Source organism: Ranitomeya imitator, chromosome 3 (assembly GCF_032444005.1).
Source record: "Ranitomeya imitator isolate aRanImi1 chromosome 3, aRanImi1.pri, whole genome shotgun sequence".
Lineage (NCBI taxonomy): Eukaryota > Metazoa > Chordata > Amphibia > Anura > Dendrobatidae > Ranitomeya > Ranitomeya imitator.
In genome coordinates, this window is record NC_091284.1 from 793,559,212 (window position 1) to 793,576,638 (window position 17,427).

General features: G+C 44.3%; 1 protein-coding gene across 1 annotated transcript in view; it reads left to right on the forward strand.

The window, feature by feature from the left end:
• Positions 1 to 17,427, forward strand: part of ARHGAP42 (Rho GTPase activating protein 42) — a 374,547-nt gene that overhangs the window by 138,175 nt on the left and 218,945 nt on the right. The window contains exon 3 of the mRNA XM_069759185.1: positions 4,536 to 4,597. Within this exon, the coding sequence (XP_069615286.1) occupies positions 4,536 to 4,597 (62 nt within the window). The remainder of the gene's footprint in view (positions 1 to 4,535; positions 4,598 to 17,427) is intronic.

Sequence of the window (17,427 nt, forward strand, 5' to 3'; positions counted from 1 at the left end):
CACCCAGTGTCAGTGTGCAGGTGCGTTCTCCTTCCCTATTCCAGTCTGCGGTGGCCTCTCATAGCACACAGAATCACACCGTAGGGAGCGGCCGATGCTGACGGGAGAGGGAAATGAGAGCGCACACACTGACACTGTGTATGAACGCCTGTACAGCTCCTGTACTGTCAGTGTGCGCTCTCATCCTTCTCCTGATCATTGGCCGACTTCTATTTTGTTGTGCCGCGTGCAGCGAGCGGCCGCTGCAGACAGAGAGGGATAAGAGCCGGAGTATGGCTAGGTATAGCACAGGTGATTGGATGAGCACAGCTTCACAGCTTCAAGTCCCTTAACGGGACTATTAAATACAGTAAAAAGAAAAAAAAAATTTTTTTAAAATATGAAAAAAATAATTTTTTTTTTTTGCCACAATGAAAATAAAACTATTAAAACAATATATTAAAATCCACACATTTGTTATCGTTGCATTGAGAAATGTTCCATCTATCAAAATATAAAATAAATTAATCCGAATCGTAAAAGGCATAACGAGAAAAAAAATTAAAACGCCAGAATTTTTTTTTTTTTGGTTGCCGCAACATTGAAATAAAGTATCGTTATAATAAATTGGCATCAGTATAGACATCAGCACAAAAAATAAGCCCTCACCCAGCCCCAGATCATAAAAAATTAGAAAGGCAACAAAAGCAAAAAAAAAAAAATCAAACAAATTTCCGATTTTCTTTTTCACCACTTGAATTAAAAAGAACCTACGGTAGACATGTTTAGTATCTGCGTAATCGTACTGACAGTGGTTAGCACTGTACGGTGGCTCAGTGGTTAGCACTGTACGGTGGCTCAGTGGTTAGCACTGTACGGTGGCTCAGTGGTTAGCACTGTACGGTGGCTCAGTGGTTAGCACTGTACGGTGGCTCAGTGGTTAGCACTGTACGGTGGCTCAGTGGTTAGCACTGTACGGTGGCTCAGTGGTTAGCACTGTACGGTGGCTCAGTGGTTAGCACTGTACGGTGGCTCAGTGGTTAGCACTGTACGGTGGCTCAGTGGTTAGCACTGTACGGTGGCTCAGTGGTTAGCACTGTACGGTGGCTCAGTGGTTAGCACTGTACGGTGGCACAGTGGTTAGCACTGTACGGTGGCACAGTGGTTGGCACTGTACGGTGGCTCAGTGGTTAGCACTGTATGCTGGCTCAGTGGTTAGCACTGTACGGTGGCTCAGTGGTTAGCACTGTACGGTGGCTCAGTGGTTAGCACTGTACGGTGGCTCAGTGGTTAGCACTGTACGGTGGCTCAGTGGTTAGCACTGTAGGGTGGCACAGTGGTTAGCACTGTAGGGTGGCACAGTGGTTAGCACTGTACAGTGGCTCAGTGGTTAACACTGGTGCTTTGCAGCGCTGGAATCCTGGCTTCAAATCCCACCAAGAACAACATCTGCAAGGAGTTTGTACGTTCTCCCCGTGTTTGCGTGGGTTTCCTCCGGGTTCTCCGGTTTCCACCCACATTCCAAAGACATACTGATAGGGAATCCAGATAGTGAGCCCCATTGGGGACAGCGATGATAATGTCTGTAAAGTGCTGTGGAATTAATATAAGCGAGTAAAATAAATAAATAAGAGACTGAATAAGAAGCCGAGATTCTGCCGGAGAAACTCTAAGTCAGGTTAGACCGGGTGTGAGAAAGATAAACAAGTCAGGTCTAGACAGGCAGCGACGGGAGACACAACATTGTAGCTCAGTGATTTCATGATCATAACAGTCGCCTCTAGAACAGGGACGTTGCCGGATTCTACTGGAATTCTACTGTGTGTTCTCTGGAATAAATTAATGTAGAAATGTTAATTAACAGATTAAAAGGCACGGAAAATGTGAGCGAATAGAAGAAACTTTGTTAACTATCTTATCACAGTAACACAGTCATATGCTTCCTTCTCCACTCGAGACCATTCTCATTCCCTTCCTTCTGTCTCCCACTCCAGCAAAGACACAGACATTGTACTGTGTTTTATCTCGCCCCAGTGCAGGATTCACAGCTACACTGCTCAGTCCTTCTGTATAATGTGCTCCATGCAGTTATAGCTTCTGAACATATAGAGAGGGGAGAGCAGGAATCCTTCATGTCTGTGTGTGAAAATTATAGGGGAAGCTTGCAGAGGGGAAAACTGATAAAAAATGTTAATCAGAAGTCATGTAATGGCCGAAAATAGTGCTGCGTCACATATACAATCACGTGGTCACCTGAAATGATAGTTACACTTTAAGGTTTGTTGCATCTTCGTGTTGAATGTGACATTTTTACCACACAGTAAATTGCAAAAAATATTCATGAAATTGCAAAATTCAGATGATCAAAACATCATATCTACCACCTCACCGAGCTCCAGATCCCAAAAAATGAAAACATTACGGGTCTCGGAAAAATGCGACAAAAACATTTTTTTTTTCTTTTTACAAATTTTAGAATTTTATTTTACCAGTTAAATAAAAAAAAAAAATACTATACATGTCTGGTATCTGCGAACTTGTGCTGACCTGGGGAATCATTTTACCAGGTCAGTTTTACCATGTAGTGAACATGGTAAATAAAAAACCCAAAAAACAATTGTGGAATTACACTTTTCTCGCAATTTCTACACACTTGGAATTTTTTTTCCCCAGTGCATCACATGCTAAAATTAATGGTATTATTCAAAAGGTACAACTCGTCCCTCGCAAAAAAACAAGCCCCCGTATGGCTATGGGGAAGGACTTTCTAAACCCTCCGCTGTGTCCCCTGAATGTAGAAATTTGGCTCAGATAGAATTAAAAACAGAAGACAAGTATCGGGGAGCACTTTGGAATCGAGCCTAGAAGAACCAAGGGACCTCATGGATACGAAGTACCGGGTTGTGGGATCTTCACCCACCATCGACTCCTTGCGTTGTTACACAGCAGCCCGCACATATGTGTTTTTTTTTCTTTATCTATTAAATAATGGAATGTTCAAGTAGATTTCCATATTTTCAAAGTTACAAATGTGTTTGGTAAAGTGAGGCACCTTACCATCTGAGAGAGAAGGGAAATATCACGTATCGGGTCTCTCCCGAGACCCTCGGAAATGCTGCGGCAGCCACTATAATGTACTGATGTGTTTTGCAGACTACAATATGTGAAATTTATAAAACGCTAAAATTGATTTATAGCGTCTTCCTACACTTTCGAATAACATTGCTCAATCCCCGAGCGCTGGATATTTCTTACATTTTACCAGCGGATTCTTCTTGCTTTTCTTTTCATGGTCTGGACCCTAGCAATGGTCCCAGTGGTATGGCGCACTTCTTCCTCTACCTTATCAGTAGTAGTGCACTTCAATACCGTAGCCTGAAGCTGAGATATGAGAGGTTGGTTGTTGAGGTTCTCACACTGTAGGTTCTTTCAGCTGCCCATGTGTCTACCTGTAACACGGAATAAGCGCGTTTCTGGTGACCGGTCAGAACAAGCTGTCATGTTTTTGCATGAAGAATACCATTATATGACTTGTACCTTGCATTTATCACCAATATTCCCCTCTCTCAAGTCTCTAATTTTCATTAGTCTCGGGCCTAGTGGGTAGAAAACTAGCTTCCATGATATCTACCATACACAGCATGAGGGATTCCTGCTCTCCTGTCTCTCTGTAGCACATGATGTAAGCAACAGCATCATGAAGGACATTAGACACAGCAATACTGAACTGTGTTACTGTGAATCCAACACAGCAGTACTGAACTGTGTTACTGTGAATCCAGCCCCGGCTGACTGCTCCCCCAGCTATCTTGAGCTCTCTGAGAAACTCCTCTGCCAGTGGCTTACCTTCTGTTATACAAAAAGGGTTGAATGTTATAAAACTAACAGGCCGATACCCCCCCGATATCAGCAGGTTCGTCCTACTTTTAGTTAATGTTTGTGGGCGGGCTTAAAGGAATTGCTCCCTCTCGCATAAAATTTATCTCTCACTGCATTTTGTTTAAAAAGAACAAACATTGTGCTGTAATCGCCATCCCTGGATCCATCGGTGAGCCTCCGTTGCTGTTCCTGCTATGTGGCATTGGCCGTGGCGCTGAAGTCACATTGGCAGCGCAGCAGCCAATCGGTGAACTCAGCTGCTCGGAGGCGGGCGTTCCATCCACACCGAAATACCCCGCTCAGAGCCGCCTGCGACCGTGCTGTCATGGTGACATCCTATAGCGTGGTTTGTATTGTTTTAAACAAAATGCAGCAAGGGATGAATTGGATTTAAAAGAGGGGGAAAAAACCCTTTAAGCCAAATCTTCTGCTGGAGTCAGCCATGAGTTGATTTCTAAAAGTGTGTTTGTTTTCAAGGATCACAGACTGACAAATGTGCCGCAATCTTCTTTCTTTTGAGCTCCCCCGCTATCATCAAATTCTAGTTTTAGTGCCCCTTTTAATAGTCTTGTGTATGGGTTTTCTTTGACAAGTCTCCTTTTTAGCTGTCATGTTCCTCTAAAGTCCTTTTATCAGGGAATCAATACATGCACTTAACTTTGTTTCCTTTCTTTCAGCTCAATCCTTGAAAGAATTTGCTCGCCTACTCATTACCGTAGAGGAAGAAAGAAGGAGACTGGTAAGAAACATTTTTTATTTTTTTTTGCATCGGCGTGAACCATAATCATCTGGGACTATTAATGAGCAGAAAAAAAAACAAACAGCGATTGATCACAGGCCATTACTTGTGCTGATCGACTTTCATATGATATAGGTTTCGGGATTTATACTGCAATTTACAATGAAAATTGCTCCATTTGTAGAGTCACTCCATGTTTACCTTGCCAAAGCCTCATCAAATTACATCCATTTTATTAGCTTCTATCCATATTGACGTATGGGCTTGGCTTTTCTGACCCTGTGGCAGTGAAGACCTCGGTGGTTTGTGACCTTTGCAATCGCTTGTCATTTCTGTAGAGGGCTCCACTGGCAATAATGAACTTTTTTTTAACATCCTTTGGCTCCATCTCCAGTCATGGCGACATGATGGATGAACGATCTGTAGAAAGATCGATCTTGTGCAAGCCTAGATAAGTCTACTAAGGTCTCTCTTGATAGTATCTAGCCATCAGGTTGCTGGTCTTCCTCTTCACCTTGTTCCTTCTGTTCTGCTGACCATGATGTTCTTCTCCAGTGATTGCTCTCTTCATATGAGGTGTCCACGGAAGGCAAGTCGTAGCTTTGTGATCCTTGCTTCGAGTGACCTGTCTGGCTTGATTTGTTCCAGAACTGATTTATTTCTTCTTGCCATCCATGGTATTGATAAGATAGATGTCCAGTGTGTAGCCTCATTCTATCGATTCTACTGATTAGGTTGGAGATACTCACGACCATGTTCTGTACCCAGTCCATGGCTACAGAGTGTCCCGAGACGAGATTATTCCAATTAGCTTTTTTTGCATTTCTAGATTCCATTTATTTGGGAAAAACCATAACTCAAAAACATCCAACGATAAACTAAAGCATGTGTCAAGAGTTTGACCTATCTTAAAAGCTTTTATGGAGCATCTCAATCTTGAAATAATAATCATTGATTCAATCATTTCGGTGCAATGAATCTTTTTGGACATCTTTGTTACTATCAGTTAATAGCTTTGAATACCAACTCCTTTGATTTAATAATTTCTGGTCAATTCTAAATGCAACTAAAATGTATGGGAGCTCTGTTGTCAAGTCTTTGATGACCATGTAAGACATCACCATGTAGAGGAATCCCACTTGACCATCTGATAGACTGAAAGATGACTTTGGATTTGGGAGTCCATGCATATTAGTTGTAATGGTCTCCCGACTGTCTCTGGATAAATGATGTTGAGGGACAGAAGGATGTGGCCTATCAAATTTTGCACTGTTGATTCTTTTGTTCTCTAAAAGTTAAGCCACCTCCTGAGATGTCTGACATTGGTCCTCTGATAGAGAACTCAGGAGCACTCAGCAGCTGAGTGCTCCTCTGTATGGGAGACTTCGGGAAGAAGCTGTATGATCCTGTGTATGGGAGACTTCAGGAAGAAGCTGAGTGCTCCTCTGTATGGGAGACTTCGGGAAGAAGCTGTATGATCCTGTGTATGGGAGACTTCAGGAAGAAGCTGAGTGCTCCTTTGTATGGGAGACTTCGGGAAGAAGTTGAGTGCTCCTGTTTACGGGAGACTTCGGGAAGACACCTGTTGGTCGTATGTTCAGCCAAACCATCATTTGGACAACAGCTACCTAAAGTGTATTGGGGACTCTAGATTTGACAGAGCTGGAATGTTGGTCTGAAGCAATTTTTTGAATAATTTTCTTTCAATTCCACCGTGTAAGGGCTCATTCAGACATCAGTGATTTTCTCGTACAAGAGATTCAGTTTTATCTGAGTGTCGTCAGAGTAATGGGAAAAACTGACTCACTGACCACAGAGTTTGGTCAAAGTTTCATCATTTTCTTGGATGATAATCAAAACGAAAAAAAAAAGTTTCTCTATCTTCTATCTATCTGTCTGTGAAAAATTTGTCTCAATTTTGCATAGACCAGAAAAAATCACGGACATGTGAACATCCCCATAGACTTTATAGGTACAAGTGCTGTCCGTGAAAACCACATATATCACTTGGCCGAGAAAAGCCGAAGCGTGAATGAAACCTAATGGGTTGCCTGTCATAAAAAAAAATGTATCTAAGTGCAAGGAATTTGATAAAATTAAGAAAAAAAAATCATGTTGAAATATCTGTTGCTATATGTGACCAGTCATTGATCTTCTGCCGTACGTGCAGTCACCAGTGCTGAGACCAGGCTGCAGCGGTCAAGTGGAAGTATGGAACGTGGTGGCATCAGCACTATAAACATAGACTGGTGAGGACCACCTAAGGCTGCAAGAATTACACTCTTCTTTTAAAGGGAATCTGCCACCCAAAAAATCGTATATGAGCTAAGGCCACCGGCATCAGTGGCTTATCTACAACATTCTGTAATGCATTCTGTAATGCTGCAGATAAGCCCCCGATGTAACATGAAAGGTATGAAAAACAGGTTATATTATGCTCACCCAGGGGTAGTCCCGGTTCGTTACGGGTCCGATGGGTATCGCGGTCCGGGTCCGGCGCCCCCTATCTTCATACGATGACATCTTCTTCTTGTATGCCCGTGGTAGGGGTTACATAAGGGGCCCCTAACCAGGTATCTTTGATTACAACTCGGTGACGCGCCCTAATAGTGGAGGAGAACCTCAGCAGATGACCGCGCTGTTAATGAAGATAATCTCTATATAAAGACCAACATAGATATTACCGCCATATGGTCAGTGGTAGATACCAGTCCTACAGATCGTGTGATTACAGCACAGTTACAGATAATGATAATGGCCCAGACCGACATGACAACTTCTTACAGCCAGGACTCGTCTGCAGAGAATACAACAAAGACACGTTTCACTTCTCACATTCCAGCCCCATCACCATCTATTCCCAACCTGCACAAACTCCTCTTCCTTCTGATACCCTAATACTGAGCCGTTGCTGCCGTATGTGTCCCTATTACTGCACCTGATACCTCAATACTGAGCCGCTGCTGCCGTATGTGTCCCTATTACTGCCCCTGATACCCCAATACTGAGCCGCTGCTGCCGTATGTATCCCTATTACTGCCCCTGATACCCCAATACTGAGCCGCTGCTGCCGTATGTGTCCCTATTACTGCACCTGATACCTCAATACTGAGCCGCTGCTGCCGTATGTATCCCTATTACTGCACCTGATACCCCAATACTGAGCCGCTGCTGCCGTATGTATCCCTATTACTGCCCCTGATACCCCAATACTGAGCCGCTGCTGCCGTATGTGTCCCTATTACTGCACCTGATACCTCAATACTGAGCCGCTGCTGCCGTATGTGTCCGTATTACTGCACCTGATACCTCAATACTGAGCCGCTGCTGCCGTATGTGTCCCTATTACTGCCCCTGATACCCCAATACTGAGCCGCTGCTGCCGTATGTATCCCTATTACTGCCCCTGATACCCCAATACTGAGCCGCTGCTGCCGTATGTGTCCCTATTACTGCACCTGATACCTCAATACTGAGCCGCTGCTGCCGTATGTATCCCTATTACTGCCCCTGATACCCCAATACTGAGCCGCTGCAGCCATATGTGTCCCTATTACTGCACCTGATACCCCAATACTGAGCCGCTGCTGCCGTATGTGACCCTATTACTGCCCCTGATACCCCAATACTGAGCCGCTGCTGCCGTATGTGTCCGTATTAGTGCCCCTGCTGTGTGATTCTCTGCGCCTTTTAAATTCTAAAGCACCCCTCTATAATATAATAATGCACTCCCCATAGGACTTCATATAGTATAATGCACTCCACATAGGCCTACTCTATATTGTATAATGCACCCCGTAGGCAGACTCTATAGCATAAGGCAGCCCCCATAGGCTGAGTCTATAGCCTAAGGTTGCTCCCATAAGCAGACTCTATAGCATAAGGCAGCCTCCATAGGCAGACTCTATAGCATAAGGCAGCCCCCAAAAGCAGAATCTGTAATAAGGCAGCCCTCATAGGCAGAGTCTCTAATAAGGCAGCACCCCCATAGGTAGACCCTGTAATAAGGCAGCACCCCCATAGGCAGACTCTGTAAAATGGCATCACCCCCATAGGCAGACACTTTAATAATGCAGCACCCCCATAGGCAGACCCTGTAATAAGGCAGCACCACCATAGTCAGACCCTGTAATAAGGCAGCAGCCCCATAGGCAGACCCTGTAATAAGCCTGCACCCCATAGGCAGACCCTGTAATAAGGCTGCACCCCATAGGCAGACACTGTAATAAGGCAGCACCCCTATAGGCAGAACCTGCTCAGAGGCCCGTAGCGACTGGGCAGCAGATCAGGGAGATCGATTCTCCCTGCTTTGTTGCAGAATGTAACTGTATCAGTGTGCTGTGCACGCCAATACAGTTACAGTAGCGTAGCTCCAGATGGGCCCACCAGGCCTGGGGCGATGGCCCCCTCTGCCCCCCCGGTAGCTACGCTACTGATTGTACATCAAGTTTGGGTTGCCATGACACATTGACTGTATTACAAACCTTATTGCTCAAAATCCATGTCAGACCTAAGTGATGAGAGGTGTGAGTTGACACTGAAGCCTTCTTAGAAGAGTACAAGCTGTTATACAGTACTTTACTAACAAGGGCCCACTCCATAGTCCCAAGGATTTAATATGATCAGTCTGGTCAACCAGCTCACCTGAGTATCTATCTGTCCACGCTTTTTCGGCTATGTAGTGGATTTGAGCACAGAAGATGATAAATAGCATGGCCTCAACAGAGTCGTCAATTTAACAGGACATGTCACCAGGTCAAAAGTATCCAGGTTTGCTCTAATTTTATTCCCTGTCTTCCCCAGTTTAGCTTTTATTTTATTCCCTCTGTTCTCCTGAGTATTCAGTCCTTTTTTTAATTAAATCCGCCATACGGTTTCAGAGATATGGACCTTTTTACTTAGTGCTCATTGTTATGGTCTTTACATGGGATCCTGACTAGCAGGGTAACAATGTAACGTAACTTAAAGACACGCCCAAGAGGATCCCTTAAACCGCGCCTCCTTATAAAGACCATAAATATTGGAAGTAAATAAAAATGCCCTTATTTCTGGAACTGTATGGCAGATTTAAAAGCATGGCATGCTCAAGGGAGCATGGGGAACAAAACTGATCACGTTTGACCTAGTGACAGTCAGTTTTAAGTCTGAAATGGCAAGGTTTGGATCCCAGATATATCTAATATGGCATACTTTTGATTCCAAAGTCCTCAAAAGCTGGGACACAAGACCCAATGTGGCTGATAATAGTGAATACATTGTCTGGTTGTCTTTAATCTTAATATCATCCAAAAAAAGATTTGACTAAGAAAATACCAATATAGTTTATATACCTCACCGAATAGGGATACTCCATGTGATAAGATCTATCTTTACACCTCTTGTTTTCTACTTGACCTAAATATGAAGTAAACGTAAGTAAACTACCAACTTTATTTCTACAGTAAAATAACCTTTGCCTGTAACTCATTGCACAATGAATGTATTCCCATTTCTGGACGGCTTCATCGGTTAAGGTTAACTTGCTCATTTCCCGATAGCACATACTTCTTGTGATAAAGTCACTTCCTTTTTGGTATTCTTTATCGCTTCCTATAATCATGGTTTTGCTGAAGTGCTACCTGACCTCGGAGTATGATGTACTCTCACTCTGCTGCAGAAACAATAAGTAGCTTACTACAATATGACGTGCGCCATGCGGATATGCTCATCACAGTAAGGTCAGACAAATTTGGCACAACAAGACAAATGCAAAGAATTTGACGTTTTTAGTAAATTTTCAGTTCTTTTTTTTACAAGAAGAGATCAAGCATTCAGCTAACCCTGTATGATAAATCTAAATACGCCATAGGAACGTGCACATTTTCTAAATATGATGTATGTGACACAGTGGCAGCACCTTGGTCATCAGCTATAATGTCAGACTGGTGACGGTCTTGGAAGTCACCTGTGAAAAGGGTTGTCTTCTCCTGGATGACTGATGTTTTGGTTGCTGCTTTACAGCCTGGGCACCGTTGAAGGATTTTTATTTAGGTCAGTCCGTTTCTGAGCTTGTAGACCTCTAAATCAGTATGACTGGGAGTACAGGGCCGGTTGATGTGGGCCGGAATGGGGTTCTCCTTGACCTGAAACCTCTCCTCTTGTAAACAGGAGTCAGACAGGTGTAGGGTGTTGTGCTGTGGAGTTAGTGCTTTACTCAGTCTTCGTTCAGGAGTCCTGTTACCTCCCCGTCCATGTGACCGGATCCGGCTACAAACATGACAGGAGACCTTGGGTCCAGTTTAACAGGTTCTGCTTTACTGTGCAATTCGGTTACACACGGCTGCAGCATACAGATTGAGACAGAGTCCCTTTTTGGTGATGTTACCTTTGTCCTGTGTACTATCAGTCCTTGCCTCCGTTCTTCCTGACCTGCCCTTCCCGGTTCATATCAGGGACTTCCTATACGGCAGTCCAGCTTTTCTGAGGGCCACTATCTTTCCCATTCGTTGAGACCTGGCTGATATCTTCCTCACTGGGGAGACAGAGTTATGGCACTCAATATCTGTTCCGGGCCCTAGGCCTAAGACTGCCCCGGCATCCTCACGAACATACAGATATGTCCTCATACTGTTGGGAGACTTGGCACTCCTAGAACGTTCTCCCCTCCGCTGCATTTGCTGACTGAGAACCTGTTAACACTGAAGAGCCTAGCCTTCCTCTGAACTCCACTCACACCTGACTCTGAACTTGACAAGACTCCAAATGCTTACCCCCCAGAAGCAGGAAAAGCTTTTCCTATTAACCGATCTAACCCCTCTCAACTTGTAGGCTAATATCTTGTGGACAGACCCAGGGACAGCCTTGAGGCAGAGCCTCCAGGAGAAACGAGACACAAGCCGGCCATAAGGATAAAATGCAACATTCCTTTATCAAGCACATAACATATTGACATATCACACTTCACGTTAACCCTCTGTTGCCCCACTGTTTTCAGTCACCCTTCTAAAAGTACTAAAAGCCTAAGTGCATTTACAAATTTTTTTTTGAGGCAGACAAATTCTATGTGATTTTCATGAGGAACCTACATCAGGGATCTAAGTGTCTCTCCTTGTCAGCTCTACTTTCTGTTTAGTAAATATTTTGTCAAGGTGCTTTACGCATGATACTCTGGTAGCTCTTTAGTGGGTTTCCACGGATAAGTTTTGCTTTAGTCACTTTGTTTAGCAGATCTAAGTGAGTGCCCTGACCATTTTCCCAAATACAGGGATCTGGACTTACACAGAGGCCCCTGGGTTGGGTCCACAGAGTGACTGCTGGCCAGTGGATCGGGTTGGCAGAGTCTAGTGAGAAAGTCGCATCAATACCAGGAGATCAAGAGCATGAACAGAATAGTTAGGCATCAGAATGGTCAAAATACAGACAGAAGTCAGAAATGGGAATCAAACTAGCACTTGTGGCAGCAAAAGCAGGTGTTATCCAGAGTAAGAAAACTAATAACCGGCAAGTAGAGTTTGGGAGCCATGGGTTTTATAGTGTGAGCCCCATCCATAAAAGGCTCCCTGAAGAGAGATAATTAGACTACTTACTAGCCCCAGTATATTAACCCAAACAGTTGCAATGTCGCCAATCGATGCCCAAAAGGACGGCAGTAGAGGATGAAGTAGAAGGACTGAGCAGAGACATGGATGGAACAAGACATAACAATGAGGGAGACTCCTTTCTCAGATCTCTGCATTGTGCTGCTCCTTCGTTATTCCTCCTGAGGATGTAAAAGTTAATTGACCACTGGGTGTTTACTGTATCTCTTGTCTAAAAGATTAGACTCCGATTTCCAACAAAAGACGATTCAAAATTATTAAAAGTGACATTACATAGCACAAAATGGAACATAAAAGACTTCTGCAACCTCCATGAAATATGCCGTGATAAGAAAAAATAAAATGCTTTGGTTGTGACTAGAGAATAATTCATGGTGTAATTCCAAATTGTGCGTTCCTCTGTACTCATTATAGAATATCCCAGATCTCATTTCAGCGTTTTGACATTTCTTCAGGCTCCGTGCTGAGAACAATTACTCCCATTCGTTACTTCCGGACAGCCCTATTTTTCAAGGCTACCGATATTAACTAGGAACCTTCCCGTTACCTGTTAGCAGATGCCCGGGGTGCCCACCAGCAATGCATCGTAGATTGCCAGCTGGAGAGCATGCTGTGCCTATTATGAGATTATTAGGGAAGCGATTGAACGGCTGCCATCACTTGTCCTGTCAGCGTTATTGACAACCTTGTAATTTCCATCTTCTTCCATCTATTAAAAGTGAAGACGCATTCAGGGCAGAACTGCTGGGACTACGGAGAGTTTGCTGAACTGTTGGAATAAAAATTAATATTCATGTTTGACGGAGAAAAAATGGGTCTGATATTATATATAATATATATAAAATATAATAATTTATTATAAAATATAATATATATATAGTCAATTTAGGTCAGAAGAAAGTAGCCTTCAGGGGGTCATTTAGGATGCAAAAAGCAATTTTGGTAACAACTGATATTACTATTGGTGGTAATGTAAACTGTGGGGGGCGTAATACCGGTAATTCATTTTTTTCCAAACCCTTTCATAGTAGGTGGATGATGTGCGGTTCAGGAACTCTCCTTTAATTTGCCTGCTGCCTTCTAATAACCCACACTCACTAGCGGGAACCGTTCTCCGACCCTTTATTGTCTTTGGCTCTGGTCCATTTGGTATCAACGCTAATAGTCACTTTTCACCGCTTGATGTAATAGACCATGTGCATTTTTTTCCGACTAGGTCACTTTAATATTTTACCTTGTATTTAAAAGGGTTTTCCAGGATTACTACATTTTGCTTTGAAGTTGGTTAATCCAGGAAAAAAAAAACATTGTAATCTAATCCTGCTCCGACCACAGCGGATACCACAGCTGTAAAACCGATACCTGCTTGTAACTGCCGCGATTGGAGCTAGCTCAGATCGCGGCAGGTTTAGCTTTTTATATGTCGCAGTCCATAGTGACCGGGACACTAAGAGATGATTTCACTGGATTTTTTTAATTTAAAGGGAACCTGTCACCAGGTTTTTCCCATATTAGGTACAGCCAGTACCTGTGAGCCCTGATATACAGCAGTCTAACATGCTGACTATAAGCCCCTTATCCGGCCTGCAGGACAAGAAGAAGACCTTTTATTATTCTTACCTAAGGAGCGGTACGATGGCCATCGCTGGTCTTGATCCGGCGCCTCCCTTTTTCTTGCACTGCCATCCTCCTTCTTGTGGATGACGTGTCCTACATCATCCACACAGTGTCCCTGGCATTGCACTCCCGCGCAAGGGGGAATGTTGTGAATTCTGTGGTCAAGCTCCCTCCTGTGGTCATGAGTGGTACTTCGGCTGGTTCTGTCTATGAGCTTCCTCTGGTGGATGTGAGTGGGGCTGCGGCTTCTGAGTTTCCTTCCTCAGGTGACGAGGTTAAGTCGTTAGGTGCTGCTCTATTTAACTCCACCTAGTTCTTTGTTCCTGGCCTCCAGTCAATGTTCCAGTATTGGTCTTGCTCTCTCCTGGATCGTTCTTGTGGCCTGACTGCCCTGCATAAGCTAAGTTCTGCTTGTGTTACTTTTGTTTGCTATTTTTTCTGTCCAGCTTGCTATATTGGTTTGTCTTGCTTGCTGGAAGCTCTGGGACGCAGAGGGAGCACCTCCGTACCGTTAGTCTGTGCGGAGGGTCTTTTTGCGCCCTCTGTGTGGTTGTTTGTAGGTCTTTGTGCTGACCGCAAAGCTATCTTTCCTATCCTCGGTCTATTCAGTAAGTCGGGCCTCACTTTGCTAAAATCTATTTCATCTCTGTGTTTGTATTTTCATCTTTACTCACAGTCATTATATGTGGGGCTGCCTTTTCCTTTGGGGAATTTCTCTGAGGCAAGGTGGGCTTATTTTTCTATCTTCAGGGCTAGCTAGTTTCTCAGGCTGTGCCCGAGGCGCCTGGTCTGGTCAGGAGCGCTCCACGGCTACCTCTAGTGTGGTGTGATAGGATTAGGGATTGCGGTCAGCAGAGTTCCCACGTCTCCGAGCTCGTCCTATGTGATTAACAACTATCAGGTCATTTTCTGTGCTCGTATTCACCAGGTCCATTGTGGTTCTGAATCACCTGTTCATAACAGGGGAAATGCAGTGCGCATGCGTCAGTGCTCTTTGACCTTTTCCGGCGCATGCGCACTGCAGTTCTTTGCTCTGCCCTCGGCAGAGGAAAGAGAGAAGTATGTCTGTGCAGGAGCACAATGCCAGAGACACTGTGTGGATGACGTAGGACATGTCATCCACACAAACCAAAAAGAAGGACGGCTTTGCAAGAAGATAGGAGGAGCCGGACCAAGACCAGAGATGCCCATCGGACCCGACCGCCCAGTAGGTAAGTATAATAAAATCTCTTATTCTTGTCTTGCTGGCCAGATTGGAGTCAGAAAGACAGTATATTAGTATGCTGTATATCAGCGTTACAGGTACTCTGCCATACCTCGTATAGGAAAAACCCAGAGACAGGTTCCATTTAAAAATATCACCTCATTCAATTGCTGCTGTCCCATTGATTCTGGAACAGTTTTTCTTTTTCTTCTGTGCCCTTCTGTCCCAAAGTTATGCCCCTCCCCCGTAATAATGGTGCAAAGTTTACCTTCAGCCAACAGGGCGTGTACCAGAGAACATCTTTGTGGGTGTTGCTGAATTCTGATTTGTCAGCGTCGTTTGATAACAAGATTGAATGAGAAGTTCTATGGTACACGCCCAGTTGACTGAAGGGTAATTTTGCACCATTATTACTGGGGGTGGGCATACATTTTGGAACGGAGGGGCACAGAAGAAACAGAAAAAAAAAAACATTTTGGGATCAGTGGAGCATCGGTATTTGGAGGCAGTATCAGTTTAAGGCTACTTTCACACTAGCGTTTTTTTAAATCCGTCACAATGCGTCGTTTTGCAGAAAAAACGCATCCTGCAAAAGTGCTTGCAGGATGCGCTTTTTCCCCATAGACTTCTATTGACGACGCATTTGCGACGGATTGGCACACTTCGCATCCGTCTTGCGACGGATGCGTCGTGCTTTGTCGGACCGTCGGGAGAAAAAAACCTTACATGTAACGTTTTTTTGCTCCTGACGGACCGCTTTTTCCGACCGCGCATGTGCGGCCGGAACTCCGCCCCCACCTCCCCGCACCTCACAATGGGGCAGCGGATGCGCCAGAACAATGCATCCGCTGCCTCCATTGTGCAATGCAGCAAACGCTAGCGTCGGAATCTCTCCCCGACGCATTGCGACGGGGAGATTCCGACGCTAGTGTGAAAGAAGCCTAAGTTAAAAACATCCAGCGAAAGGTCCTCTTTATTTACCGTAGTTAGACAAGAAGGGGCCCTGTGTCATCACATGGCCTCTTTCTCCCTGTATGATGGTACGTGCAGAAATATCAACCACTGAGTAGGACCGCCCACTGGACTTCTGAGCCCAAAATATGTAAGGATTAAGAACTTTATGAGCGCCAACTGCCATCTTCTATCTGAGTAATGGGAAAATCTAAATTCACTGAAGACAGATTTTACCCGTGAATTGAGAATTTTGAGAATAATTACGGTAATATAATTATACTATTATTATTACATATTAATAATGAATATTCATTTTGCTCAGAATTAAATCCAACATAGTGATTCAGCCCTCCACAACAATCGTGGTCACTTCAGTGGCCACTTGGTGAAAAAAAAAATTGGCTTTTCCATTATTCATGTGTGAACGGCGAGTTGTTGCACGCCTGTGCCGGACACAACTAAGGCCGAGGCTGTGTACTTTGTGATTCTGTCCAGTGTCCATGCCGCCCGAGCACCAATTCAGCAAAACAACTGATTGCCCAGATCAATGGGAACAATCCCATAAAAATCTATAGGATTCATTCTGCCAATGTTTCTAGAGGGGGGAGAAAGTGATGTGTGGATATAAGGTAATAATAGAAACAGACCCAATATGCCAGTTTCCCGGGCTGGAGACCTTGTAATGCGACTTATCAGAGGTGCGGGGAGAAACTGCCTGTATTGATCAGTCGATTATGTCTGTGCACGACTGGAGTCAGAACATTTGCTCTCAAATAAACAAGCAGCCGTTCAGCGGAGGCGCGACATCATCTCTCCACACTCAGCAATGACCTCGGCTCAGATATAAAGGCAGAAAATAGCAATGCCCAGATGTAGAAAAGACACCAGCAAGGGACATGAGATTTTAATTTTCACATTTTCGGCAAATATAAAGGTGATGTGTCTAAGATTAGGAAAAACATTTGCTTTTTTTCTTTAGAAACAGCGCTGCTTTTGTCTAGTGGCTGTTTCTGGTATTACATCTGTCCATTTCTTATTTCTGTTGTGACAGACCTACTGCAGGTTAGGTCCATTTACAGAGTAGAAGGGACTCAGGATGGGGGGGGGGGTTATTACTGGATGGGACTCAGGATGGGGGCGTTATTACTGGATGGGACTCAGGATGGGGGGGCGTTATTACTGGATGGGACTCAGGATGGGGGCGTTATTACTGGATGGGACTCAGGATGGGGGGGCGTTATTACTGGGTGGGACTCAGGATGGGGGGGCATTATTACTGGATGGGACTCAGGATGGGGGCGTTATTACTGGATGGGACTCAGGATGGGGGGGCATTATTACTGGATGGGACTCAGGATGGAGGACTTAATTACTGGAAGGGACAAAGGATTGGGGATATTATTACTATATGGGACCCAGTGTAGGGGACATTATTATTGGAAAGGACTAAGGATGGAGAACATTATTACTGGTGGGGA